Source organism: Monodelphis domestica, chromosome 1 (genome assembly GCF_027887165.1).
Source record: "Monodelphis domestica isolate mMonDom1 chromosome 1, mMonDom1.pri, whole genome shotgun sequence".
In the NCBI taxonomy this organism is placed as follows: domain Eukaryota; kingdom Metazoa; phylum Chordata; class Mammalia; order Didelphimorphia; family Didelphidae; genus Monodelphis; species Monodelphis domestica.
Window position 1 is genome coordinate 174,656,212 of NC_077227.1, and position 25,765 is coordinate 174,681,976.

At 37.6% G+C, this 25,765-nt stretch overlaps 2 protein-coding genes across 9 annotated transcripts in view; both read right to left on the reverse strand.

Moving 5' to 3' along the window:
- Positions 1 to 24,117, reverse strand: part of SUPT16H (SPT16 homolog, facilitates chromatin remodeling subunit) — a 28,411-nt gene extending 4,294 nt beyond the window's left edge. Inside the window, exons 1-22 of the mRNA XM_001368886.5 lie at positions 23,178 to 24,117; positions 15,923 to 16,015; positions 15,192 to 15,362; positions 14,529 to 14,681; positions 13,724 to 13,870; positions 12,799 to 12,950; positions 12,251 to 12,423; positions 11,023 to 11,113; positions 10,045 to 10,118; positions 9,821 to 9,933; positions 8,671 to 8,736; positions 6,919 to 7,014; positions 6,716 to 6,831; positions 6,474 to 6,627; positions 4,422 to 4,549; positions 3,786 to 3,921; positions 3,543 to 3,669; positions 3,225 to 3,343; positions 2,779 to 2,904; positions 1,847 to 1,959; positions 1,176 to 1,251; positions 621 to 790 (exon numbers count right to left, since the gene is read on the reverse strand). Of these exons, the coding sequence (XP_001368923.1) occupies positions 621 to 790; positions 1,176 to 1,251; positions 1,847 to 1,959; positions 2,779 to 2,904; positions 3,225 to 3,343; positions 3,543 to 3,669; positions 3,786 to 3,921; positions 4,422 to 4,549; positions 6,474 to 6,627; positions 6,716 to 6,831; positions 6,919 to 7,014; positions 8,671 to 8,736; positions 9,821 to 9,933; positions 10,045 to 10,118; positions 11,023 to 11,113; positions 12,251 to 12,423; positions 12,799 to 12,950; positions 13,724 to 13,870; positions 14,529 to 14,681; positions 15,192 to 15,362; positions 15,923 to 16,015; positions 23,178 to 23,243 (2,660 nt within the window). The 5' untranslated portion in view covers positions 23,244 to 24,117. The remainder of the gene's footprint in view (positions 1 to 620; positions 791 to 1,175; positions 1,252 to 1,846; positions 1,960 to 2,778; positions 2,905 to 3,224; positions 3,344 to 3,542; positions 3,670 to 3,785; positions 3,922 to 4,421; positions 4,550 to 6,473; positions 6,628 to 6,715; positions 6,832 to 6,918; positions 7,015 to 8,670; positions 8,737 to 9,820; positions 9,934 to 10,044; positions 10,119 to 11,022; positions 11,114 to 12,250; positions 12,424 to 12,798; positions 12,951 to 13,723; positions 13,871 to 14,528; positions 14,682 to 15,191; positions 15,363 to 15,922; positions 16,016 to 23,177) is intronic.
- Positions 24,118 to 24,619: 502 nt separating this feature from the next.
- The window catches only part of CHD8 (chromodomain helicase DNA binding protein 8), a 62,705-nt gene continuing 61,559 nt past the window's right edge, over positions 24,620 to 25,765 (reverse strand). For all 8 annotated transcript variants that reach the window (XM_056810009.1, XM_056810005.1, XM_001368912.4 and 5 more), the window contains one exon: positions 24,620 to 25,631. In XM_056810009.1, coding sequence (XP_056665987.1) covers positions 25,038 to 25,631 — 594 coding nt within the window. In that variant the 3' untranslated portion in view covers positions 24,620 to 25,037. The remainder of the gene's footprint in view (positions 25,632 to 25,765) is intronic.

The window sequence follows — 25,765 nt, forward strand, 5'->3', positions numbered from 1 at the left end:
TGTTGCCCAAGTATAAGAAAAAAACTTATTCTTTGTATAAGGCTACTAAATTATGCCCCCCAAACCTGATTATGCATAGTAGCACGCTGCCAAGGTATAATCCTCAGGTATTCTTCACTCTAAGCTCTCCTTTCATCTCTAGAATTTTCTTTCTAAACTTTGTTCCTCTTTTATTTGTTTACATTATTTTTTGGGAAAATGAATTTTTATTAATATCTTTTGTTTTTATGACACTAAAATTTCCTCCAGTATATCTTCCCTCCCAGAAAGCCATTTTCTTTTTAAAGAAACAAAAAATTTAAAACAAAACAACAAAAAAATTCAGCAAAACTCATGAATACATCAAAGAATCTGAAAATTCTGGTGATAGTTCACATCTGTGGAAAACTGTCATTGTGTATATTGCTTTCTTGGCTTTGTTTACTGTACCCGGCATCAGTTAATTGAAGTCTTTCCATGCATTTCTGAATCTATAATATTTGTTATTTACAACACAGTAACAACATACTATTAATTTCATGCACAATTTCATTCCACAATTTATTCATTTCCCAATTAATGGGAAATCCTTAAAAATAATTAGAAATTATACTAGAAAAGTCATCAAACTCTAAACTTACTTCAACCACTCCTTGATGGGGTCAAGAGAGGCCACAGGGATGGCATTGATCATTGTCACCTTCTTGCTATAGTCCTTGTAGACTATTACCATATCAAAATTCTTCAGATGAAACTGGACCCTTTCAAAATGAATCAGTTCCACTTCATCCAATGTCACCACAAAAGGTGGCTAGGAGAATAGAAATAGAACATTACTTTCTGAGTACATGTTGGAAACCCATTAGTATTTCTCTATCCCCTAAGAATCCTTTCTAATATATCAAAGAGCTTGCTTATCATATTCTTCAATAACTCAAATGCACTACAGGCTTTTGGGGGTCAGGGGAAGAGACCTTAGAGAAAAGCTTCCCTATGAAGTTAACTGACTTGAAAAAGTTATAAAGTGAAGTGGGAACTCTAATGGCTCTCATTTCTTGAGTATAATGCTTATAATCAAGACATTAAGTAAAAAAGTTCATAGAAAAGTTTGGAGTGAAAAAATTAAGATGTAATTACTATTCAACTTCAGACTATTTTCTTCTCCATGGAAAAATCTAAGTAATAAAGAGACTCACCCATTCTGTAGCATTCACCAGTGCACTACTAGTGGGCTGTAGCAGGCAGGTGCTTCTATAGGGGGCTCCATTAAACCTGGAAAGTGAGAAAATAAAATTCACATCCTGTGCATATTTACAACAGAAGACAACAAGCAGTAGGTGTTAATCCTATAACACATATATAACTTTTTCCTCCCTATTCTAAATTTTGAAATTCAAGTTGCATTATATTCACTGAGGATTCTCATCTTCCCCTGCCAAAGGCACATGTCAATTTATAGTCTACCTACCTCCCCCAACCCTCACCTTTGCTTCCAAAATGTCATATTCAAATAAAGTTGAAAGATCACAAATGCTGAAATTTTTAAAGGATCTTAGAGCTATAATCCACCCACTTCTTTCACTTTACAAAGGGGGGGGGGGAGGGAGGAGGAGAGGAAGAGGGAGAGAGAGAGAGAGAGACAGAGACAGACAGATATGAAGTAACTTGATTAAGGTCAAAGAATCGTTAGTAGAGCTCTGGTTCTTGAACCTTGGTTTTGAGTCCAATTCCAATACTCTTTATTATACTATAAGGGTAAGAAGGAATAATACATCTAAATGACATTAATGGAGCAGGTTGCCAGTCTTTTCCTTTTTACTATGGATAGAAATCAAGCCTACAAGACAGGAGGCTAATAAAAATTTACCCCAAGTCTCTAAAAGGCACTTCAAACTCCAGCTCCTCCTTGGTTAGGGCCTCCACTTTCTCAATGAAGTTTTTAAAGGCTGTTTTCAGCTTGTGCCTCATCTCTCTTTCCATCTGCAGAAATAGAAAAATATTAACTAAAAAGATTACTTTGATTTTAAGTAGAACCTCTCTTCCAAAATAGTTATCACATGTATTTTTAATATCATCTCTATTTATAACCTGGATATTTCCTGAGATATAGGGGAAAATGAGGCATTAAGAAATTAAACAGTTTATTTGATGTCACAATCGTAGCAACAGAGAAGATATTAGAATCTGTGTTGGTGTTTTGTCCACTGACATCAATGTAGTATGTAAAGGGTTAGACTTAGAGCCAAGCTGAAATCCTGCCTCTGAAACTTCTCAGATATGTGGCCATGTACCCACCAGACACTTAACATTTGTCTTTTGCAAAATGGGAATAATATGCCTCACTCAATAGTCGTTGTGAAATTCAAATGCGACACATATAAAATACATTGAAAACCATTTTATACATATGATAGACATGATAAACAGATTACACTTTTGCTAGCTAGTAAGCTGTATTCTTTTAAAATTAAATCTAATTTTTATTTATTTTTTTGAAACCCTTACCTTCTGTCTTGGAATCAATACTGTGTATTGGTTCCAAGGCAGAAGAGTGGTAAGGGCTAGGCAACAGGGGTTAAGTGACTTGCTCAGGGCCACACAGCTGGGAAGTGTCTGAGGCCACATTTGAACCTAGGACCTCCCATCTCTAGGCCTGGCTCTCAATTCACTGAGCTACCCAGCTGCCCCCTAGTGAGCTGTATTTTGAATAGGTTAGACTGTCCGACACTGGCAACCAAAGATTTCAGATCTTATCCTGTGTCTACCTTTCCCTCAAACCAGATACTGAATTTTACTGACCTGCTCAGCATATAAATCATCTCGGTCATGCATATGCTGGTGTTTTCCCAAGTCAGTGGTGATTTCTCCCACTTCAGTATAAAATTGTACATCAGTATGTCGTTTTTTCCCAAACATGATGGCATTCTGGCAGCATGAAACGGAAAACATAAAGCAAGTCAGGAGACCGTTACACAATAGCCAAAAAGATAACCTGCAGGGTCAGAAAAATAATTGTCTCTTTAATGGAACTATCATTTGTCCTATTAAGGCATTTCTACATCATGCCTGTCAATTAAGGGGATCATGAAGGCAAATAAGAGAGAAATAAGTTTTGAGAAAGGTGAATATGCTGTGCAAAAATTGTAGGCAAAGCATTCAGATTTCACAGATGGGGGGAGGGGGAGGGAAATGAGGGGAGTCAAAAAGAGACCCTTCCAAATTCCTTCCCCCACTTAACAGCATACCTTGAGGTGAAAGTGCAAGACAATGATCATTTCCCCGTCACAGGGCTGGAACAAAGCATGCTTAATGTTATTGTAGAGAATATCCACTTTGTCCCCTCGAACTGATGTGAAACGGAAACCTGGGTGGAATGAAGACATTGAATTCCTAATAATACCATCATGCAAAGTAGACTATTGCAATGTTTTGGAAAAATTAGAAAGGAAAGAAAACAGCTTATTTTTTCCCTTTTTAAGTATATTGTAAATTGTTACAAAAACATCATAGAATTTCTCTTTCATTTTACTTTTCAGCTGTTATATACCTACAAGAATCCTTACCATTGACATGAGCTTCAAGAGAGCCCTGCATTCTCTTCTGGGCAATGTTGGGTCGGATATAGAGATCCTTTAGTTTGGGATTACTCCGGTTAAGATTGATTACTAGTGAATCTTGTTTCACAATGCCCTAAGGAAACAGAATATGAACGGGAAGGCAATTACATTCTCAAAAGCCTTCATGAAGTACTCTGTGTATACTTTTTCGTGCATATATTCTTGCTTTTAGGTACTCCCAAGGCTCACCTCTTTTTCTTTTTCTTCTGCTTCCCGAGTCTTATATCGTTTTTGGACTTCTTTTATAATTCGAAAGGCATTTTGAAGATTTAAGGCTGGTACTGTCTGTTCTCCAGGTGCCTTCATATTTGAAGCTCGATATGTGCTATGGTAAGAAGAGGAAACATTTTATGCTTGGAGGTGCTTATCAAGCTAGTGAACCTGTTACTATACTCAAGACCTATATGTTTAGGTTTATGTCTCAAGACAGGAAAGGGATCACACTGAAGAGTAAGTTCATAGCATAGATTTCTTCTGCTCTTCAAAAGGGATAGATCTATAAATGGTTAATCTAATCAAAGGAGAGATATTACTAATATATCCCCTTTAAGCCAGGCACAACACTCCAAATTTACCCCATTATATCTTAGTCAAGGAAACAATCCATCTTGGCAGTCACTAACTTATTTGGGGGAGGGACCTGAGATTTAGCCTCTCTTTAGTGGGTTGTAAGGGTTTATAATCACACTGACTATATACCTCTGTCTCTTCCTTAGAACACTATACAAATGAAATAAGGAGTTTGCTAGAAAAAGAGAACCCAGGATAGAGTTGTCACATTTCATCCAGCAGGGATCTTGGGATAAGTGATGTCTTGAGACTCACATTTCCTTGACAAATGTAGCCTCTGGATTGGGGAAAATGTTGCCTTCATTCCTACCCAGAGCACTGCCTGGGCAATAAAAGTTGATTCGCAAGTAGGTATAGTCTCCTTCCACAGACATACTGATATTCTATTCAAACAAAGGGAAGACAAAAAACAAAAAAGATTTCTTTTCCATCTAGACATTACCCTGGCCTCTCCTTTTCACAGACAATTATTTGGAAAAAGTTGTATATAATTACCCCATCTACTTTCTCAATAACCTTGTAATATGGCTTTTAGTCCAACCAGAAGTATCTTTCATAGGTGAATAGTAACCTTAAAATCACAAAGTCCAATGAACTTTCTTAAGTTTTCATCCTTTCCCCCTTCACCTAATTTAAAATTGTTTAGTCACTTTCTCCTGTATAAATATAGGTGAGGCAATGGGGGTTAGTTGACTTTCCCAGGTTCATACACCTAGGAAATGTCTGAGGCCAGATCCGAACTCAAGACCTGGCTCTCAATCCACTGAGCTACCTTACTACCTGCTTCTGCATATTTTTTCTTTTGGCTCTTCTTTATTAATATATCATTTAAAAAAATCTCACTGATAACCTGTTCTTTCTCACTTTTATTTTTTTAAATTAATCAAGCAATTAATTAATTAATTAATTAGTTTTAAACCCTTACCTTCTGTCTTGGAACCAATACACAGTATTGGTTCCAAGGCAGAAGAGTGGTAAGGGTTAGGCAATGTAGGTTAAGTGACTTACCCAGGGTCATACAGCTAGGAAGTGACTGAGGCCAAATTTGAACCTAGGACCTCTCATCTCCCAGCTGCCCTGTCTCATATCTTTAAAATGGATATTCTTTAAGATTTCTGTCTGCTCTACAAGAGAACCCCTTCTTTGGTAATCTCATTTTCTCCCATGTTGTCAATGACTATTTTTACATAGATAATTCCCAAATCTTTGAGTCCTTTATTGAGCTCTCCCTGAACTTCAAATTCATATTTCTAGTTGTTCAGAGACTCTCTTTACCTGAATGCCTCGCTTGTACTTTAAAATTGGCAATACACCAAAAGTTCTGAGATTTTATCACTCTGAGAACTTCTTTCAAACATGCAGTCATAATCATTCCCATACCTTAACCGACACTTCACATATTGTGTACTACACCTTTCCTTCCTCAATATATCACTAGTTAGCACTGGTTAACTCTCAAGAGATCCACCAGCCTCAGCTGTCTTGATAGCCAAGATTATAGGTACTTGCAACCATGCCTAGTCCATCTTCATGTAATTAGGAACGGGATCCTCAAAACTGATCCTTTTGACTTTTTACTATTTCTGCTTATGTCACCAACACTAGTCATCTAAACTACTGTAGTAGACACAAAATAAACCTCCAGATTCTAATTGCTCTGTTCTATAATTAATTGATCATTTGCATCACTGCCAAATTAGTCTTCCTTGAGCACAAATCTGATAATATTATTATGTACTTTAAAGATTCCCTGTGTCTTACAGAATTAAAGTTCAAATTCAACTTTACATTTAGAATTCCTCACAATATCCAACTCTTTATTTTTTGCTTTATTTTATACATATTTTATACTGAAGTCAAATTAAAATTACATGCCTCCTCTGTGTGTGTCATATTCTGCTACTAAATTATCACCTAATTCTGAGAGCAGAGACCACTTCTTTAAATTTATCTCCCCCATAAGAAAAACCTGAATTGAGTTATACTCTACCTTAAGTTCCCTTTGTCTTTATGTGTTTGTAGAAGATTCAAAATGTACTGAGGGTGAATTAAACACAAATGAAACACCAGGCAGATGAATCTATTACTGAAAAGACTGACTTGAAACATTCATTTTTTTATGTGAAAAGGGGAGGGAAATAATAATAGAAGCATGAAGCAGATACTGAATAAAATAGGAAAAGTGCATTAAAAAAAGATAGGGCAACAAAGAATAGGGCTAATGTGAAGCAACAGTCATAAACAGTAGACAATGGTATATAAAGGATTTTTAGATGACACCTGGTCTAGTATAGTGTGGTTAATTACCTTGATTGTGGCAATGTGGAAGGGTGTTGCAATGCCAAACACAGGCATTATTACAGTCTCATATTTCTTATCAATATAAATCTTCATTTCACGGATATGTGGTTCCTTAGGCATCAGAGACGGGTTCTTGTAGGATACATTAGATTTTCGAGCTCTATGACAGGAACAATGAAAGTGAACATTGATTAACTTCTAGAAATCTTGGGGCTCAATATCTCTGTAGTTGTCAGCAAGCTCCTTACTTCTGAATCTGCTGTTCTCCCTTCTGTTCTGTCAAACGTCTTTTGGCTTCCTCATTTAGCTGTGTGGCCAATTCCTTTTGATGTGCTCTCCTCTTCTCTTCTGCAGTCATCTCATTCTAAGGAGAGGAATAAACCCAAGTTACTAAAATATGTAAAAACTCATAGGCAAAAGATGTAAGTGATTCATAAAGCGGGAGACCTACTCGTGTTCTCTCTGTAAGCAAGGCTGCTCTTGAACCACGTCCCAAAAGGTCCTCAGCCTCATCTTTTTCCTCTTCCTCTTCTTCTTCATCCTCATTCTATGGTCAAAAATCCACACATACACATGAGAAAATTGAGTTTTCCACATTAGAACAAAACAGCACTCCAACTTATAACTTGTTCTTCCTATACCCTTGGCATAGAAAATATGACCCCTGGTCAAATACAACCTGCTTGAGATTTTTAGCAAAAAATATTTTTATTTAAGTATGTGAATTAGCAAACCAATAGTACCTAACCACTTGTTTTATGGCCAAACACTCAGTAATGTCTGGATCTGCTCATTTCCACAAAAGTAAATTCTTTTTTTAAAAGCGTTATTTTATTTGGTCATTATTCAATAGAAACAAAGACCCCCCCCCCCCCCGCCCCACCCACCCATCCCTCCCACTGGTGATGCATGATTCCTCTGGGTTTCACATGCATCCTCAACCCAAGCCCATTTCCATGCTACTGGTTTCCGTATTAGGGTGTTCATTCAAAGTCTCTCCTCGATCACATCCCCTCCACCCCTGTAGTCAAGCTGTTGTCCTTCCTCGGTGTTTTAACTTCCACTGTTTGTTCTCTGCTTGTGGGTAGTGTGTTTTTTTTCTCCTTGATCCCTGCATGTTGTTCAGGGACATTGCATTGAAACCAATGGAGAAGTCCATTACGTTCAATTGTACCACAGTGTATCAAACTCTGTGTAAAATGTTCTCCTGGCTCTGCTCCTCTCACTCTGCATTACTTCCTGGAGGTCATTCCAGTCTCCATGGAATTCCTCCACTTTATTATTCCTTTTAGTACAATAGTATTCCATTACCAACATATACCACAATTTGTTCAGCCATTCTCCAATTGAAGGACATCCTCTCATATTCTAATTTTTTGCCACCACAAAGAGCACAGCTATGAATATTCTTGTACAAGTCTTCTTCCTTATTATCTCTTTGGGGTACAAACCCAGCAGTGCTATGGCTGGATCAAAGGGCAGACAGTCTTTTTAGTGCCCTTTGGGCATAGTTCCAAATTGCCCTCCAGAATGGTTGGATCAATTCACAACTCCACCAGCAATGAATTAATGTCCCCACTTTGCCACATCCCCTCCAGCATTCATTACTTTCCATAGCTGTCATGTTAGCCAATCTGCTAGGTGTGAGGTGATACCTCAGAGTTGTTTTGATTTGCATCTCTCTGATTATCAGAGATTTAGAACACTTCTTCATGTGCTTATTAAAAGTTTTGATTTCTTTGGCTGAAAACTGCCTATTCATGTCCCTTGCCCATTTCATCAATTGGAGAATGGACAAAAGTAAATTCTTTTATGAAACTGGTCTAATTGAAGTCGAGTACCATAATCAATGCTATAACCCTGGATTGAGAATTAAAACATTACCAGTCAATAAAATCTCATGGATCTTAAAGCTTTTGTCTTTTAAATGTCAATATTCCTATTGAAATGAACAAAACTGATTAGTCATAATTATTCTTCATATTAAGAATAAAGTTTATTAACTAGCTTATTTGGGGAAAAGTTGGGGAGAGGATTCATTTTGGGTTGCTATTAAAAACCCCCAATTATTTTTGAATAGACAATAGATTATATTCTACCTTTTATGAACAAAAGCATATATACTGAAGCAGACTACATGCATGACTTTGATAAAATATAGACCTGAAAAAAATATACATGAGATTTCCTTGTAGTGTCTTACCTTTAAGAATATGCCCACATTCTTCACTTTTTTCTTGACAGATGTGAGGACAACAGCTGGACCATCCTAGGATAAGGAGCAAGAATCATATATTGCCAAAGATAATAACACAATTTTCTTCTTCCAACTTGCCACGATAAGTAATGCTTTGTACTTAGTGATGACTCAATAAATATTTAAGGAATATTAGTTTTCCTTCTCTAGAAATGGATTATCAAGAATGCAAATTCATTTGGGACAGAGGTTGTTATGTTTGTGCCTATGTATTCATGGTATCTGATGCACAGTAGATGCTTGATAGTTGTTGAACTATTTGATTCGGTGTGGCCCTAGAGCCAATTTACTTAATATTGGTTCAAATTACTCCTTTGATATTAGTTATGAGCACTTTCCCTTCGATGTTGACTAAGAATTTATTCCCAATGATTACAAAAATGTGGAAAGAGAACTGTATGAACTGCATTGATTTTTTTGACTCAATTCTGGATCTAGCTCAGTTCCCTTTCTATTCAATTATGGGTCTAGTTAAATTTCTGTCTCTTGAGAAAACTTTATTGCATTGTTTGAACCAAAACCCTGTGGGGCTGGGAAGCTAGAGCACCTCTAGCCCTTAACCAAGGACCTAGATTATGCTGACTAGAAACCCAGTCACATTCAAAGACTGATAACAAGGAATTTTCTTACAATTATACATCTCAAGGAACTCATATGTCTAATCTGAAAATTGGCCTTGTACTGGTCAATCAGTTATGGTCCTCCCCTCTTTTTAATTTAATTCAACACAGATCAAATATCTTTTTTTTTTTATTTCAGAGAATTGTACCTGTTTGCTCTCCCTCTTGCAAACGGAAAATCACTAATTTCTCCACCAATTAGAAATCATGTTACCTAATCTTGTATCCTGGTTTATATCCTGTTAATTTTTTTTTTACTTGCACAAAAATCTGTCTTCTCCTATATTCAGAGTTTAGTGCCAAGCCAAGGAGACCTAGTCCTGATTTCTCATGCAATTGGCACACATTGTTTAATAAATCTGTAAGCTCAAACCTTTGATTCCTCAGTTATTTCAGATTTCACCCACCACAAAAGATCTAACTGAAATTTGCTTCTAAGTTGTTGAACACCAAAGGCTTAAATGGTTAACATTCACCTCATCAACAAGAACTGTGTCACCAATGAAGAGGGCATAGGTTTTCTCTTCTGGCTTCTTTCCTTCCTTGTTAGTTAGGTCTGAGAATCCCATATTGATGCTAAAAACCATCCCTAAAAAGGCAGAAATTTGGATGGATGAAGAACAAATATGTTGTAGAGAATAAAGGAAATGGAACAAAGGAAGATATTTTTAGAAGGAACCATCATCTTGTATTGCCTCACCTTTTTTCAACTTGTACTGATTTTTACTATTGATTACCAAGGATCCTTCACGGAATTCAATTCCCATTGCAAACCTATAAAAGAAGTAAAGTCAGAAATGGACACAAACTGAAAATACCTAAATATGGAATATTTGGCAAAGTACAAAGGGCATGACAGTTCTTATAACTCTTTCACAATGTGGGTACTAACAGAACATTATCCTTAGTTTTTCTACAAATAGGGACAGAACCATAAACATTATCATGTGATTTGTCCACATTCGTCATCGATTGGCTATGACGTGGGATTAGGATTCACAGCCTTTAGGCTCTTCGTGTTTAGTCCAATGATGGCAAAAAACAAACAAAAAAACCCCCAAACCTAAATTAAGTACCTTTTCTATCTTTCTAGCTATCAAGCCTCGAACCCCTACCACCCCAGCCCCATTTTGCTTCCCAGTGCTCATCCTTTGAAACATTTAGATTTCACTATACTTGTCCAAAAATCAAAGTCAGTCAGGAGTGCAATCTTTCTGTCATCCACATATACCCAAACCCATACCCAGTTTGACTCTTAGAAACTGTTAGGGGTATACTACTAGAATGGCCATGAAGGTAGACTAAGCTCCACTTCACTCACCCATAACTAGGCCACACGATCCAGTTGTGACAAGCTGGTAACTGGATTTTCAAGCCCTGGCAGCCAACTGAGCCAGCACTTGGTACAGCCTGACACATTTCTTCTCATCTTTCAGAGGCCCAGGAAGAACAAGTATGTACCCTGGAATGGCTTTCATCTAAGAAGATTGCCTAGAATTTTTCAAAAGTAGAACTTAACTGAATATTTTCTACAGGGTACTGCTTAGAATACAGTGTGAAGGGCCCCCTGAAATTATTTCTGCTGGTCATAATTGGCCTAAAAGGATGATTCTATTAGTTACTGCCCACAGTAGAGCTTTAATTTAAAGTTATATTTGTGTCTTACAAAATCTCTTACCCAAGATTTTTGGTGATTTTATTCAGAAGGTCTGGTTTTTGTTTCTTGACCATATCCATGACAGAATTGTATACTTCACATAGTTTTACACCTGTAGCCAAAAGCAAGTGAAAGGAGAGAAATCTAAGAATATAGGACTTTCAAAGAATTCTTTTTTGGGTCACAACTAGGAAAAATTCCAAATCCAACAAACACCAAATAAATCTAGTATTTCTGTATACATAAAACATAACAGAGAAAAATGATTCTATGGAAAACTGCGAATCTCTTCCTTTTAAGTATAAAATGCTTTCAATATGGAACTTTCAAAGCTGTCCTGTGTTTCCAACTGACTTCCAAAAAGTATAAAATCTTACATTACAAACTTTTGTTTTACTTACTTTTCAGTCTTAGGAATGAAGGCCAAATCTAAGTTGGGCTAGTAGGAGTTAGCTGGCTAGCACTGTACTAAACTATAAAATCTGAAATGTTGCAAGTACGATTTTTACAATCAGGTTAGCATAGCCTCTCTTTTTCCTACCTATCCAGGTTGTGGGTGATTGAGTATTTTCATACTAAGTATTCTCATTTAGCTTAATGAAATGATAACTGAGACCTAATTCAAGTTATGAATGTGGTCTTGACTAGGATTTTCTCAGTCCTTCTTAGAACAGTAAAGTCAGGAGGCATTTAGCAACAACAGTTGAACAAAAAACTAGAGATGGTGTATAATCACAGGTCTATTCATCCAGTAGCTACTTTCTGAATTATCAAAGTATCTAGGTCAGTCTTGGATCGATTCTGATTTATTTCAGACATAAACGAAGAGAATAATTTAAGATTTTCTCCCATAAATGCTCCATTTCTTCTTATGTGAGAACTGTATCCTCTTGAATTTCCATTAGAAGATTTCTAAGCTTAAACAAAGAGAATTGAGGAATTTAAAGGGTAGATTTGGAATGGTAGGTCAGCAGAAAACTAGTTAAGGGAAAAATGAAGGTTTTCTGAGAGCAATGTATAGTTTCTAGAAAAGTGGAAAGTGGGAATTAAAAGGCTATTTCTAAAAAAAAAAAATGAAAAACCTCTCAACCATTTACAAAACAGATTAAGTATTTTAAATGTGCTATCTACTCTTCCAGTCATTAAAACCAGAAACCAGTTTGTCTAGTGGAGACTTAAGGATATGAAAAGACATAGTCTATGTTTCTGTACAGTTACTTTTAGTCTATTTTTTTTGCAGGAATCTCACCATGTCTCAGCTCCTTCAGCAGCTCTTCCTGTAGCTGGAGCAAAAAGTTGTAATTCTCCTGGACTTCCTGGGGAGGATCTACCATCAGGGTACGTACGAGATTGGAGCAGTAGGATTTGAAGCGAATACCCATGGCACAGGTGATGGCCCCAAAATGCATGTGGTTCTTGTCACTTGAGACCCAAGATAGAAAACCATGATAGTATTGAAGCCAGCAAAAATATTTAGTACCCATAGTATATAATATATAGGGTCAATATATTCCTTGATTCTTATTCAAAGCAGAATGGCTTAAAGTACAGGATAAAAACTAACTGTGAAAGTGCTAGTATGATTTACAGTGCTCTAAGAAGCAGGAAATATATTGACTAGAATATACTTATTGAGTCCAGCAATATGGCTATGATGAGCAAGTTATCTTACAGTCTACTGTGAACCAAAAGGAACATAATTCTCTCAGACTAGGGGAACTGGTTGATAGCTGTAGTTATGAGGGTATTTACTGTTGTAAGGATGTTAATAACAGTAACTGGAAGGATACTGCTTACCTAACTACACTGAACTTGAGATTATAGTTGCCACCACTCTGGATAATGGGAGGATAACACATCTCCACTGTAGATGGGTCTGCTCCAGCCAGGTACTTCTTTTCTTCGATGGCTTTCTCCACAGACTCAGCCAATTTGCTGTGACGAACTTTCTATAAATATATACAAGAAGGTAGGTATAAAGGGTATCCTGCTTATTTGGTCTTTTAGTATCTCGGGGGAGGGGAGGAGGAAGAAGGGCCTAATGGTGTAGTAGTATATAACATGATGGCATGGGCTTAAATTCTGGATTTTTTTAAAAACACACTTAAAAAACCCAAGAAAATACAGTTTAAATATCTGGAACTCATAGATATATTAAAAGCTCATTGGTATAAAACATTTTCTCATTTATATACCACTATCAAAAGATCAAAGTTGTTTCCAAGAAATTTTTCTATTCAAAATTAATATACAATCACCCTCTATTCCTAGGGTTACATGATTTTAGTTTTAACTTCACCTAGTTCTACTGTATTAGGGAGCTTTTAAGCAGTATTATAGACAAAATAAATTATTTGCAAGAATGACTTGGTAAGATAAAGAATTGGGGAGGAAAAAGTGCTTTTTTTCTTAGAAAGTTGTAGCAAAATACCCTCCCTTTTAGTATTTGAGATTTCTGCTCATTTATTTTTAAAACTCTTACCTCTCTTCTTAGAATCAATACATGGTAATGGTGTGTGTGTGTGTTAGAGGTTAAGTGACTTGTCCAGGGTCACATAGCTGGAAGTGTCTGAGGCCAAATTTGAACCTAGGACCCCCTGTCTCTAGGCCTGGTTCTCAATCCAGAGCAACCCAGCTACCCCCTGCTCATTTATTTATTTAAAAAAAAAAAGAAAGAAAAGAAAAAAGACAAGCGCATTTGAGGTATTTCTTCCCTAGTTACCTCATCTGCATCAACAATCTCCATGACTCTTTCCTTGAAGAATTTGTTGAAGACTTCAGAGGTGATATTAGCTGCCTTCTTCATCAAAGTAAGCTCTCCATCCTCTTTTACAGCAATGGTATATGCCACAACTGCACTGATATCGATCTGGGAACAAAGGAACATGTAACCTGAAATAAGAGAACTATTAATGAGATACATCTAGATAATAAGATCTGTGAGGGCAAGGACTATGTTTTGATCTCACATCTAGAGCTATGAGCCTTTAAAAGCAACAAACTTAGCACAGCTTCTTTTTTACACTAAATGTTCAAACATTTGTTGGAAGAATCTAAACTTGGGTTAGCAGTGACAAGAAAAAAAATTAACTTCCTTGAATAACCAGTTGTCACAAATATTTTTCTCTTCTGATTAGAAAAACTTCCAAAAACAGCCAGAAAAAAAAAATCTTTGTCAAACTATACCAGGGAAATATGTATGAATGACCTATAACTCATAAATTGACTCTCTAGAGTTAAAAAAAAAAAGTTGGGGATGAAGGAAACATGTCATCTTAAGGACTTGAGCCTGCCTATGGAAGACAGTCTTGATTGCTTGTTCAATATAATTTTCTGGTATTTTTGAGGTTCCCAAATATTAATTTTATTTTGATCAAAAAGCATAAGAACCCCATTTCCTGAAAACTTAAAGAGTACTTTACTGCTTGAGAAATTAATTTACTTCTCATATTACTATTATATAACCATCTTCATATTTTCAGCTTTCTTAACCCCACTGTTTCTAGTCTCTCCATCAATTTTCTTACTTTTTCAAAGCCCTCTCTGTTAATGCAGTCATTCCAACTCTTCATGAACTCTCCAGGAAATTTGTCTTTGCTGAATACGCCAATCTTCTTGCCACTCTTGCTCTCTTTAATGGCTTCGATCATTTTGTCAAAGTTGCCTTTGTTACTTTCATTCTAGTAGCACCAAAAGGAAGATGTTTATTAATGTCTACAAATTATATTTTTTTTTTACAGTTCTTAGATATAATGCATTTAGCTAAACTATAAAAACTTGGACTCAGCATCAATTTCTCTATAGGAGACTTGATTTAGCTAAACTAAAGGGAAAGAGAAATAACAGTACACATTCCCTAATGATAGCTATGACTAAGTTGATTTGTTACCATATAAGAGTTTAATGGTTTACCATTCATGAATAAAATAGGGTTATTACTACAAATGAATAATAGATGAAGAAAGAAAATGATTAAAAGTGGAAAGGTACTGAAAAGATTTCTAATGTAAACAACAACAAAATAGATTTGAAAGAATTGGGAATATTTAGATAATGAAGCTCTGAATTTAATGCCATATCCTAACACACTCTCTCTTTGAATTACTTCAAAATCCTTATAGTTTCTGTTGATATCACTGTCAGTATGTTAAATACATAAGTGCTTGCAATAAATCCTGTAAATTTCTTACTTTTTCTCTAACCAGCAGTGTAATGGCAGGAGCACCATTTGCATTTTCATTACCCTTGGTGTTAGCAATTTGTTTCAAGAACTCTACTTTTTTCTTGCTGGCCATGAAGAGGATCTTGTCATCACAGAAGACCATAATAGTATCAGTTAGCTCATATCCAAAGAGCCATGTCTATGGGAGAAGATAAGAAACTAGGTAAAAAAGTCATGATACTTAGAGATAGAAACCAAAGACTTGTTAAGTCATAAGTAAGAGAGCCAAGAGCAGTAACCAAGGCCACTTTATACCTTCCAAAAGGACAGGACCTATCTAGTTATGTTGATGTCCTTTGTTTTCACATTAGTCATTTCTAGAAATACTCTTCCTTCCCCAATGGAAACTTCCTTTGTAACAAAGAAAAGCAGTTGAGCAAAATTATCTGACAGTATAAACAGGATTGATAATGAACATAATGTTGTACCTTAGTAGACCCTAATTTCTGTCCAGAGAAATGACATGAATCATAATCCGTTCATTGGGATCAGTGTTGGTTTTTCAATGATTAGAGTAAGACTTCCTTTTTTATTAATCTTTTCATTTAGAGCTAAACAATTTGATGATAGTATTCTCATTTTCCTCCCTCCCCTCCTTACCTTTTATCCCCACCCCCTCCTAACTTAAGTTTTAACTGCCAATGGTACTTGGGTCTAAAAAGTCTCTTAATCCCTTTTTTGATGGCTCCATCTAGTTACCTGAAGGGCAGTAGATTTGGCATAGACAATCTCCTCATCAACACCTACTGAAACAACAATGGCATCAACATTGGCATACTCATCCTCTCCTTTCTGAAACAAAAAGGACAGATATTTGGTCTCTTCAATTATTTTTTTCAACTGCATATTACCATAAGTAGAACACAAACTTAGGTATTTATCTACAAAGTAGACGAAGCAATTTTTTCTAATTTGAGGCATCTATTTAGTTTTTGCTGTTATAATCATAGCTCTTGGGTAACTTTTTGAAAGAAGGGAAAGAGTAGTGATTCCAAAAGCTATAAAGTCCCCCTTCTTGTATCTCTGTATTCCGTTCTATAAAAGGGAGAGAAAAAAAGTCCTGAGCAACAGTCATATAAGATCCTATCTCCCCAACTCTTTACTTCATTCTAAAGCCCCTAGCAGCCAAAGTGATTGTAGAACAAGAAGGCAAACAAATCAAGCGCAGAATGAGAAACTGAGCTAGCAGGACAGGGTTCTACAGCAAGCCACAGGTTATGATAAAATTACCAAAAACAGAAAGCATTTTAATAGAATTTTAAAGAGGACAGATTTTTCTTCTTTAAATATTTTCCCCCAATTTAATTCCAGTCCAACCTTTTCAAAACACACTAAAATGCTGGCAACAAAGAGTCTTATGACACACTACATTATTTCAATCCCCACTTTCCACCTGTTTTGCTTTGGTCCCATATATCTCAGCTATATCAGTGTTTCATTACAGGATAAGTTATTAAACTCACTCCTTACTTTCCTGGCTTCATAGAATCCCTCATTCTCTCAGGATAAAGCTTGAGGACCACCATCAACCTGAAATCTTTCCATATCTCTCCAAATGCTAATTGCATATATACTTTGTATTTAATCTACATATGTGTACCTGTCTCCTTTGTTAGTTCGTTGAGGAGAGATTGTTTCATTTTTGGTATCCCTGGCACCTAGCACAGTGCTTGGCAAACAGCCAGTATAATCTTGATAGATCTTCATAAACATCTCACTGTACTTAATGCCTTCATATTTTGGATTTCTCATTATCTTTGGATCTAATAAAATTTTTGTTTTCAAAGATGTGGCAGCTTACAACACTAAGGCAATTATTTTTACTGGGTTCTTTTGGGAAACTTTTTTTGCAACTTAGAAAAAGCTAACAAAGTTAAATGCATCAGGTGAGGATTTATCCTCTTAATTTCAAGATACATGAAGGAATTTTAAAAAACAAGAGTACAATTAAGACCATCCATTTTAAATGATGCTGGAAAATTATTTGGGAATAACTCAAATTAAGGAATCCAGTAAAAACTTATGAAAAATGTCCTAATCCTCACTGAGAAGATCCTTAAATTTTTTTTTTTATAAATCAGTCATTTTTCAGTTGTGTCCAACTCTTGGTGACCCTACTTGGGGTATTCTTGGCTAAGATAATGGAGTATTTGCCAGTTCCTTTTCTAGTTCATTTTACAGATGAGGAAACCAAGGCAAACAGGGCTAAGTGATTTGCCCAGAGTCACGCAGCTAGTGTCTGAGGCTTCATTTGAATTCAGGTCTACCTATCCCAGGCCCAGTGCTCTATCCACTTTACCACCTCATTGCTCCCATTCTTAACTGTTATTCAATCTTTTTAAGCGATTATCTTTAAATATTTTTCTATAGGGGGTAGCTGGGTGGCTCAGTGGATTGAGAGCCAGGCCTAGAGATGGGAGGTCCTAGGTTCAAATCTGGCCCCAGACACTTCCCAGCTGTGTGACCCTTGGCAAGTCACTTGACCCTTACTGCCTAGCTCTTACCACTCTTCTGCCTTAGAACACACAGTATTGATTCCAAAACAGAAGGTAAAGATAAAAAATTTTTTTTTTCTATAGAAAATATTGGATTGAAATTTTGGAAGGAATCCAGATCAAACAGCAAACTCAAATGTCCATATGCTATACTAGAGCATCAGATAAATTTCTTTGAGATGTCAACCAAAAGAAAAGGAGCAACAACTGACCATATCTCCTTGACTAATAATGTTACAATCTTGTAACATACTTTCTAAAAGGATGAGATACATCCAGTTATATTGATGTCCTTTGTTTTCACATTAGCCATTTCTAGAAATACTCCACCTTTACAACCTTCTTCCCCAATGGAAACTTCCTTTGTAACAATGAAAAACAGGTGAGTAAAAATATCCGACAGTGACCAGAACTGATGATGAACATAACATTCTTCCTTAGTAGACCCTAGTTTCTATCCAGAGAAGATACATGATTCATTATCTGTTCACTGAGATCAGCTCTGGTTTTTCAATTATTAGAGTATTATTTCCTTTTGGTGATCTTTTCATTTATATTAAAACAAAAAAGATACGAATGATCTGTTTACTTCTGTGAAATGTCTTGTTCTAGGTGTCAGGAATACAAAGACAAAAGGATTGTTTTGTCACTGTAGCTCTTTTTATCGCAGTGCATTGTAGATAGCAAGTACTTATAGCCAAACCAAATATTTAGGGCTAGATGTACTTGAAACACACTTTATTTATATTTATATTACTTCTTATAGGTTATGTTTCCGGGAAATAAATTATGTATTTTATTTGCCTAAAGAAATGTTTGTGATAAGGATTTATATTCTTCATCAAAGGCCTCACCTCATATCCAACCTTAAAAAAATAAAGAAATTAGTATAATCATGGTATTTAATCACACAATATAAATTCTATACCTGCATTCATTATAAGGTTTTCTGATATATGTCCATGTATATAAAATTAAATGGGACAACACAATAACCAAATATATATTTTATTTAGGATAAAAATTATGTAATCATCTTAGGGTTCCCATCTTATCTTTACTGAACAAATCAAGGAAATCAGAAATTTCTTTGGGGGGAATTATGACAATCATCTTTGGGATTTTCAGACATTTGGATTACTTCATGACTCTCCATGCTCCCACCCCATACCTTCCATTTTAGAATCAACACTGTGTATTGGTTCCAAGGCAGAAGAGCAGAAAGGGCTAGGCAATGGGGGTTAAATAAGTTGCCCAGGGCCATACAACTAGGAAGTGAGGCTAAATTTGAACCTAGGAACTCCCATCTCTAGGCTCTCAATCCACTGAGTTACCTAGCCACTCACACTTCATGACTTTTGAAAAACTAATCTAAGGTCAATGGAAGTCAGTTTTGAATATTTTGCTTTTCTCCACCATAAAGGAAGATAAATTTTGAAGGGAGGTAGAAAGTAATTGTGATATAAAGACAAAAAACATTTAAGAAACAGACTTAAGTATGCTTTGTAATCCTCTTGTTTTTCAAGACCTTGGGTTGTTGCCATGTACTCTGTAACAGAACCACATTTTATCAGCCTCTATTACAAGGTAAGTTCTTTGAGAATAAGAATTGATTTGCTTCTATATTTATACATTCTTGGACACACATTAATCATTATGATAATTATTATAATTAATAACTAAATGCTTTTAAATTTATTAATGTATCTTTTAGTAATCCTCCTTTTATACCTTACTGTGGTATGGTTTTTGAAAGCTATGGCATAAGTCTGGAGGGTCTTTTGTTGTTTTTTAGTTGTTTCAGTCTTGTTCAACTCTGTGATTTAGGGCTTTCTTGGCAAAGATACTGGAGTAGTTTGTCATTTCCTTCTTGAGCTCATTTGACAGATGAGGAAATAGAGGCAAACAAGTTAAGCGACTTGACCAAGATCACAAAGCTAGTAAATGTCTGAGGCCACATTTGAACTCAGGAAGACTAATCTTCCCGATTCAGGCCCAGTGCTCTATCCACTGGGCCATCTATCTGGCAGGTCTTACACCAAGCTGGAAAAGTTAATCATGTGGGACAAGAGGCAACATATTATGGCTGTCACCTGAATAGTGGGATAATCAAACCAACTGAGGCTCATTGAAAAAAGGGTGGATACTTGGTGATAAATAATTTTTGTTCTAATTATTTTTTTTTCTGAGAGAAGGGTAGTGGTGGTTGTATTGGTTTATAATCTATATTAATGAAATGTCCAAAGTGATGAAATCACAAATCCTCTAAGTACTGAAGTGGGAAATTTCTATGTAGCAAACAAAGGCTCTCAAGAGATCATGTTGGTCTTTCTGCTGCACTTGAGACTGGGATATAAATATTCTCAAAATTGGCTAGGTGATGTGATAGTTTATGTAGTATTGCCTTAATGTATGGAGAAACTAAGATAAGAAATCAACCAATTTGCTAGAGGATAGATAGTGCCCAAATGGGCACAGTTGGAAGGCATAGTTTTAAAAGTTGCTTAGGGAAGAGTGGAGAAAATGGATCCTCCATCTTTTTTCCTCCTGGGGAATGGAATACTAGGTGTGGAATATTGCATACACTATCAGTTACAGTTGATTATGCTGGCTTTGCAGAACTTTTCCCTTCTTCTATTAAAAATAAAGATTAGGTTTTCCCATCTATCCTGGTTGTTAATCTAGGGTTACTCAGGGCCTGCTTCCACTATTTATTGGGAAGGAAACTTTGACCTGTTCTGCTCCAATATGGGTCAGTTCACCCTACCTTAGGCAACTTGGTAGCCTTTCTGGCTTCTTGGGGTTCTTCTTTATTAATGCAAGACTTAGTGTGGTCACCTGATAGTGACTATATGTACTGCAGTTAACTCCCTACACTCAAGAGACCCACCAACAGTTGCTACTAGATGAGATTGTAGGTATGTACCACTACACTCATGTTCCCCTTTCTTCAAAAACAAAACAAAAAACTTTGTTACACAAGATAGCTCGATATATTTCACATGAAGGCATTCCATAAATAATAGATATCAATAAAAATAAGATTTTAAAAACTGCTCTGGTCCTCTACATGACCTCAATTTGAAATAACTTTCGAAGAAGTTACCAAGACCAATCTCAAAGATAAGCATGCTCAAGAGCAACTCGCAAGATGGTAGGGAGCTCATTCCAGGTAATTTTTAGTTATTGAGACTGTCTAGAAGCTGAAGGTTTAGGGTTTGTACAACATTAAATTATCACTAGCCATCTTAGTGCCTTAAAAAAAAACCAAAACAAAACCAAAAAACCAAAAAAACCAAAGGTAGGATGAAATGGAAATTAAAAAACAAAAAACCCCAACCAACCACTCTCTGAATAAATGTGTATACTTTCTTTTACAGATTACCTCAGACATTACCACTTACATTAGGAAGAATTTCATTTTTCCTCCTAACTGGTAGGAATTTTCTCCCTCAGATTTTATGAACATTGTTTTGTTAGCTGTCCAAATTACCAATCATAAAATAATGTGGATTAATAGCTATTAGATCAAAAGCGACATGAAAGTTGAGATTTTAGCTTCTTTATACATGTTGGACATGAATAAAAGTTTTTGGACAGACTTATACAGAAAAGCTCTGCAAATAAAAGGTTAATGCATCCATTTATTATTATTAACTGTTATGAAAATGTAGAAGTATACTCATGCAGAATTCTAGTAATGAAATTGCAGTTGGGTCAATATTTTTACAAACTAATACATTTTATATACTGCATAGATGCTGAAATTCCATGATGTCCTTGCCTTATCCAGAACTCAACATGCTCCAATCTCCTGTGAATGACACCATTATCACCCTTAAATTGTTACCAAGTAAACAGTTAAGACAGTTAAAAGGAATTGTTACAACTTTTGGAGAAACACTGGAAAGCCCTAGGAAGCTTATGCTCTATTGATTTAAAGACTAGCACTTGATAGGGATAATCAATATCCTTTATGCCTAAATCTGAATTTCCACCAATCTCCCAAATTTGGTAGATTTATTATATTTTATCTTAAATATTGAAGGTAAGTTTAAATAACTATTTTACAACTAGTACAATCTATTAATGAAATAATTCAGAAAAAGTTATGAAAAACCAACACCTGTAATTTATGCTAGAAAAAATAACTTTTATATCAATTTTGATCATAATGAGGAAGGGGAAAAAGGCTAGCACTGGCAGTTTAAAAGTATCTAGTCTACTTCAACCTAAATTAACGTTTAGAAAATAGCACCTCCAGATAAATTCTGCAATCATAAAATAGCCCAGGTTCAGATAAACATAATCAAAAGAATATGCTCACATTTTTCTCTTGTGCTGGCATATGCTGCTTATCAACTATGAATTTTCAAGATGAAATACAGATAAAAACATTTCACTTTAAAGAATCTCTTAAAAGACAATATAAAAAACACGTCTATAAAAATTTAATGAGTCTTAAAATAAAATATAACTAGCACACTTTATACTAGGGGGCAAAGGGAGGTGTGCCGTTAGGTAGGAGCATAACCTCTTATTCCAAACTAAGACATATAATAATGAATGGTAATTTCAAGACTTGGAACTAAAATACAAAGTCTTTTCTAAATCTTCATTTTGTTTATTAAACAGAGGCCAGGCCTCAAGTTAACAACTTAGATGTTAAGAATTACTGCCATTACTGTCAAGTTTACCTGCATATGTTTTAAAGTCAACAAAGACTCGTTTTATAAGAAATAAGCCTTCAAGAGACAAAATCTCAATAACAACCTTTTCTGACCATGTGTCCGAGAAATCCGAAAAGACAGAAAATAAATGAGCTTTTAAGGATCACACCGCTTTTACTATGACTAGGAAAGCAGATATGTAGTGTTGTTACAGCCCTAGGAGTAGTATACATACATAGCCCAGCAGTAGCAAAAATAAAAAAAGAGGCGGGAGTTGAGGGTGGGGGGAGGGTTCTCCAATTACAAAAACCAGTCCTCTAATAATGGACATGCTCACACCGACTCACATCATTCCTACTCCCTTAGCCTAGCCATTCGAGGGTAGGTGGGATTTTGGCACTGTATTCTTCCTGGGAAGATACTGGATAGACTGTATGAATAATGTTGCAGGAAAGATAGTTGAATGTGATCACTCACTGGCGAGAGCAAGAGAGCCACTGACTGGCAAGAACGAGAGGGCGGGAAGCGACGGAGAGAATTATTATGCGTGACTCGGGGCTAGCCAGCGGGGAAGATGGTGGTGGCGGCCAGAGTGCGAAGGTGGGGGGCCTCACTGACCATCGCCGGATGCCGGGAAGGGACCGATAGCAGTGAATGATTAGAGATTAGCGAAAGGAATGGAATCTGAGGAAATCCCTCTCGGGAAAGAAAAAAGGGCGCCGAGAGGCAGAGGCATTATGGGATGGCGAAAAGGGCTCTCCCTGGGGATTATGATGAGCTCTTCCTTACCCGCCAGTTGCTGTACAGTCTTTTCACACGTCGGTAATAAGCTTCTTTGTCCAGAGTCACCGCCATGGCCCCGGGACGCGACTCTTCTTTGGGCTCCGAGAATCACGCGAGGTCCCGGTCCTACCGCCCGCTCTCGGCCCCGGAATCCCGCACTCGCCTATTGACCCGGAAGTGTAGACTCCGGGAGGGGGGAGCAACTTCCGCTTCCGGGACTCGAGTTATAATACTCCCCCCCGGTGGGTATTAGGATAGGAATATGTAGTAGTTAATAACACAAACTAACTAAAATTTAAAAAACCACGAAATTCGCAGCGGACAGAAAACCTAGATTTTCGCGGGGTTTTCCAGTCTACGACTTCGCAGTGTAGCACGAGCCCGCTCCTCACGTGACTCGAGCGGTGACGCGCCCGCTACATCCACGCTCTTGCACGTGGTCTCCCAAAGCACCCTCTACTAGGGGGTGGTGGAGGGGGCCGGAACTGGAGAGAACTGCGAGAGGCCGCGCGGGCTCCTCCCCGCACGTGAATGGGCTAGCGCGCGCATTCCGCGCGGATCTCAAGGGTCCCGCCCCTACAGAGAATATTGGGAGGCCGGAAACGGCGACGTTTTGCTGAGGGTGGCCAACTAAGGAGGGGGCAAAGAAGAACCTAGGTTCGCTGTGACGCGAGGTCGGGCTTCAGGCCACCGTTTCTGCCGATGATGGCTTTGGGGACCTGCAGGGTAGACCTTAGCTCAACAGGTTTTACCACTCCCCACCTTCCGCCTCCCCCTTTCCCGCAGGCCTCGGCCCCCAAGTGGCCAGTGGGTCCCAGCTGCCGGGGTGCTCAGGGTAGGAATAATCGTACCTTTCCTACGTGGGGTCTGGGGCAGACCGCCAGGAGCCAATAAAGCCCAGGCCATGGGGACGCTTACATCTCAAGCTACCACAGGAATGATGAGACAATCAGCCCTTTCTTCATCTGCATGGAGCATTGGAATAAGATGGGAAGGGAAAATTGTGTCAAAATAGGGCAGGACAAAACCCAGCCTAGAAAGGGGCCAATCAATAGTCATTACATTATTTCTCACTGGTTTAGTCAGTGCCCGAGTCAGAGTCACTCATTAATGACCTTGAAAAAGAAGAAAGGCTATATCCTTTACAAAGTTCTTGTTTAAACTGTAGAGTTAAAACAAAAACCAGGGCCATAAAATCACAGAGAAATTGCTCCTTGCCCCCACCTGTGGAACAAATTATAATCTGGACAAACCAAACCACATTTGACTCATTATTCTCCTATGAGCTTGTTTCATTTTAAAGCAGCACGTCACTGCTTGGTTAATTGCTTTGAGAAGAACCAATGTTAAGAAACTGGCTAATATATACCCAGAATGATTACCCTTACCTCCTTTGAAATAACATTTTACACTGGGTATGATCAAAAACAGCACTGGGGAAGAGTGAAAAGGATTAACTTAAATTTATTAATGTCAAGGGGAAGGAAGGTAACAGTTCCTGACCCTCTAGCCTGTATCCACAGTTCCAGCAGGAACAGGCTCCGCCAGAGGCTGGGGCCAGCGCTACAGTCTGTTGTTAATTGAGGTGTCCAGGGAAGGGGTAATGAGCACACCAGCTGCTCCAGTCTCCATTCCTTCCCCAGAAATGAGGAAGTGGTTATGTATTATTTGATGAGTTCCCCTGCCCACCCAATCCTCTCATATTTGGGAGCAATTAGGTATAAGTTTTTTTTTTCCTTTTCCACCTCCCCAAGTCCTGGGTTTTCCCATCTCTCTCCTGCCCCTTTCTTTTTTCCATAGTCCAAGGGCTAGAGTGAATGAAAGAAATTCAACAGCCACTAATGCAGTGGGGACCATGCTGGGACCTCAGTCATCAGCATCTTCACTGGAGTCCGAGTTGGCTGGCATCATAGGGTCATCAATGAGTGAGAAGTCCCTTTCTGAGCTATCATAGCCCTGAGATAAGTCATCATCTTCCTCCTCCTCATCTTCTTCCTCCTCATCTTCTTCCTCCTCTTCCTCTTCTTCCTCAGGTTGCAGAGGTGGCAACCTAAGGGCTGTGCCTGCAGAGGTGGTAGTAGCTGGCGTGGAAGGGTAGCTAGAAGCTCTCAGGCCTGGGTGGTGGTGATGGTGGTGGTGATGGTGGTGGTGGTGATGTTGGTGATGAAGCATTGTGCTGGAGTCTACGTGAGGGGATGAGACTGTGCCTCCCATCACAAATGGCACAAAAGGCAAAGATGTAGAGGTGGCACTGCTGTGACCTAGTGCTGACACAGGTTGTAAGCCACTGCTACCATGCTGGAAGGTACTATGCAAAGACAGGGGTCCAGAGCCCCCACCCTGCATCAGGGCCACCATCTTGGAGAGGTCTGGCCGTACCCTGCGGGCTCGCTTCTTGCTATTGTCTGGTGCAACAGGGCCTGGTAAGACCCGGTTGAACATAGTGTCAGGGAGATGACCCTGTGAAAAAGGGAGTGAGACAAGGAGGAAAAATAAGTCAAAACAGATTTCTTGGTTTGCAAAAGCTTCACAGCATGCCTTTCTAGTAGTCATATTTTTAGCATATTCAAAGAAAGAGAGAGAGAGAGAGAGAG